General features: G+C 40.0%; 1 protein-coding gene across 1 annotated transcript; it reads right to left on the bottom strand.

Moving 5' to 3' along the window:
* Positions 1 to 462: 462 nt before the first annotated feature.
* Positions 463 to 1,251, bottom strand: LOC130672731 (uncharacterized). Its single transcript, XM_057477440.1, has one exon. The coding sequence runs from the start codon at positions 1,249 to 1,251 to the stop codon at positions 463 to 465; it is 789 nt and encodes a 262-aa protein (XP_057333423.1).
* Positions 1,252 to 2,367: the final 1,116 nt, after the last annotated feature.

Genomic DNA, 2,367 nt, shown 5'->3' with positions numbered 1-2,367 from the left:
TTTAAATAATATAAAAGTCTGATCGTTTCAATAAATTCAACATAAAATAAATAATAATAATAATAATAATAATAATAATAATAATAATAATAATAATAATAATATTTGAGACGTGAGAGTAGCGTGTGCTGCCATCTGTTGCCCCCTCCCGACCTAATGCGAAGATGCCGCAATATTTAAATATCGTGACAAAAGTATTCAAAAAAATCTATTGTGTTAAGATTTTTTCTTAACGATTATTTAAAAACTTCCCTTCGAAGTGAATTTCACCACTAACGGGAGTCAGTTAACTGAATAATATCTCTATTGTATTCACTCCCAAATCACTCCGTACTCACTCCAAAAATTTTTTACGTTGTAATTATTCTGAAAATAAGTAATTAGAGAAGAAATATCTTCTAATTATTCTGAAAATCAGCAATTAGAGAAAAAATATCTTCTAATTATACTAAAAATCAGTAATTAGAGAAAAAACATCTTGATACCATGGTGAGATGTATGCCATTTTGAGATGGATTGGTGAGATTGCAGACATTCAGCAGACCAGCGTTCCCAGAAATACTGAAGTCTTTCTTGAATTCTTTTATAGAGTGAGAGACGAGATGTTGGTACACTGGTGAGACTTGGTTCAAGAACAGTGTTGAGTGGCGCACCCCGGATAAAATGTCCAGGAGTGAGAGCTGAGATGTCATCTGGGTCATCAGTAAGTGCACTGAGTTGCCTTGAATTTAATAGTGCCTTAACTTGAGTGAGGAACGTTGAGAAGTCTTTATAGACGAGAAGTAGATCAGCAATGGTGCATTGGAGATGATGTTTGACTGATTTAACAGCCGCTTCCCACTTTCCACCCATATGTAGAGCACCAAGTGGGTTAAAAATCCACTGAGTTCCGTCTGAGGTGAGAATTTGCTGAAGGTAAGATGATTCGTTTAGTGCACCTGTGAGAAGTTGTTTGAGAATGACATCTGCACCTTTGAAGTTAGTGCCATAGTCACTGAAAAGAGTTTTGCAGATGCCACGATGACTTGTGAATTTTCTGAACGCCTTGAGAAAGCCTTCTGCAGTGTAATCACTTACAGCTTCCAAGTGAATTGCAGAAGTTGAGAAGCAAACAAAGACTGCAATCCAGCCTGTGTAGCAGCGTGTACTTCGTCCTTGAAAGAATTTCAGTTGAACAGGCCCAGCGTAGTCTACGCCAGTGCTTTCAAAAACAAGTGATTGTGAGACGCGAGATGTAGGCAGTTGATCCATCAATTGTTGAGATCGCTGAGCTTTCTGTCTTACACAGACAATGCAGCGTTGAATGTGAGACTTAATTGGGATCCTTCCCCCAAAGATTCAGCATTTCTTGCGCACGGCAGCTAGCGTCAGTTGAGTACCTCCATACATGGTGCGAGCATCCGCATCAGAAGTGATGAGATGAGAGAGATGACAATTATTTGGTAGTATTGGTGGATGTTTGCTGTCCGTGTCGAGATGAGAATTTTGTAGTCGTCCACTAACTCGTACAATATCCGTAGAGTCGATGTAAGCTGTGAGACGTGAGAATGGATGAGATTTCAAGAACGGTTTGTGTTGAGATAATTGTAAGATTTCGTTCTTGAAATATTCTTGTTGTGTTGCTTTGATCCAAAAGTACAAGGCTGAGTGTAGATCAGCCGGTGTGAGTGGTGAGACGTGACGAGATGATTCAGGAACTTTTTTGAAGACTGCAACTGCTCGCTTAACAATTGCAGTTATTCTGAGCAATCTGGTGAGATTTGATGATGATTCAAGCAAGTCGCCAAGTGGTAACTTTGGACTGGTGACTGCGAGATGAGCTTGCGCTGATTTGCGTTCAATTTCAACTTCTGGATCTTCTTGAGATGTAAATTCTGACCATTGGTGAGATGGCTTTAGTAACCTCTGGAATTACAATCTGCAGCATTCTGTTTTTCTAAGATGAATTTCCAGTTGGCTGCTGGTAGATTCTGTTGAATTGATTGAACTCTGTTTTTAACAAACTCTTTCCACTTACTTGGTTCTTGATTGATTCATGCAAGAGCTACCGCTGAGTCAGTCCACAGGAAAACTGGAACATCTTGCAGATTGCGAGTTGTTTGTACGTGTGAGATAAGTTCAGTGAGAAGCAGAGCTGCTGATAACTCGAGACGAGGAATGGTGAGACGTTTCAGTGGTGCAACTCGAGTCTTTGCACAGACAAGAGTGATTTTCGCTGGTGTGAGATGATGATGAGTCTTGATATAGACAGCAGTGGCCATTGCATGCTGTGATGCATCAGAGAATCCGTGGATCTCGATGTTTGAGGTGTCTGATGATTGGCTGTGATGACTACAGGAGAGATGAGTCCCAGTAGATCAAATTACT

This window comes from Microplitis mediator, chromosome 1 (assembly GCF_029852145.1).
Source record: "Microplitis mediator isolate UGA2020A chromosome 1, iyMicMedi2.1, whole genome shotgun sequence".
In the NCBI taxonomy this organism is placed as follows: domain Eukaryota; kingdom Metazoa; phylum Arthropoda; class Insecta; order Hymenoptera; family Braconidae; genus Microplitis; species Microplitis mediator.
Note: the sequence above shows the minus strand (reverse complement) of the source record. Positions and strands in the feature narration are given on the sequence as shown.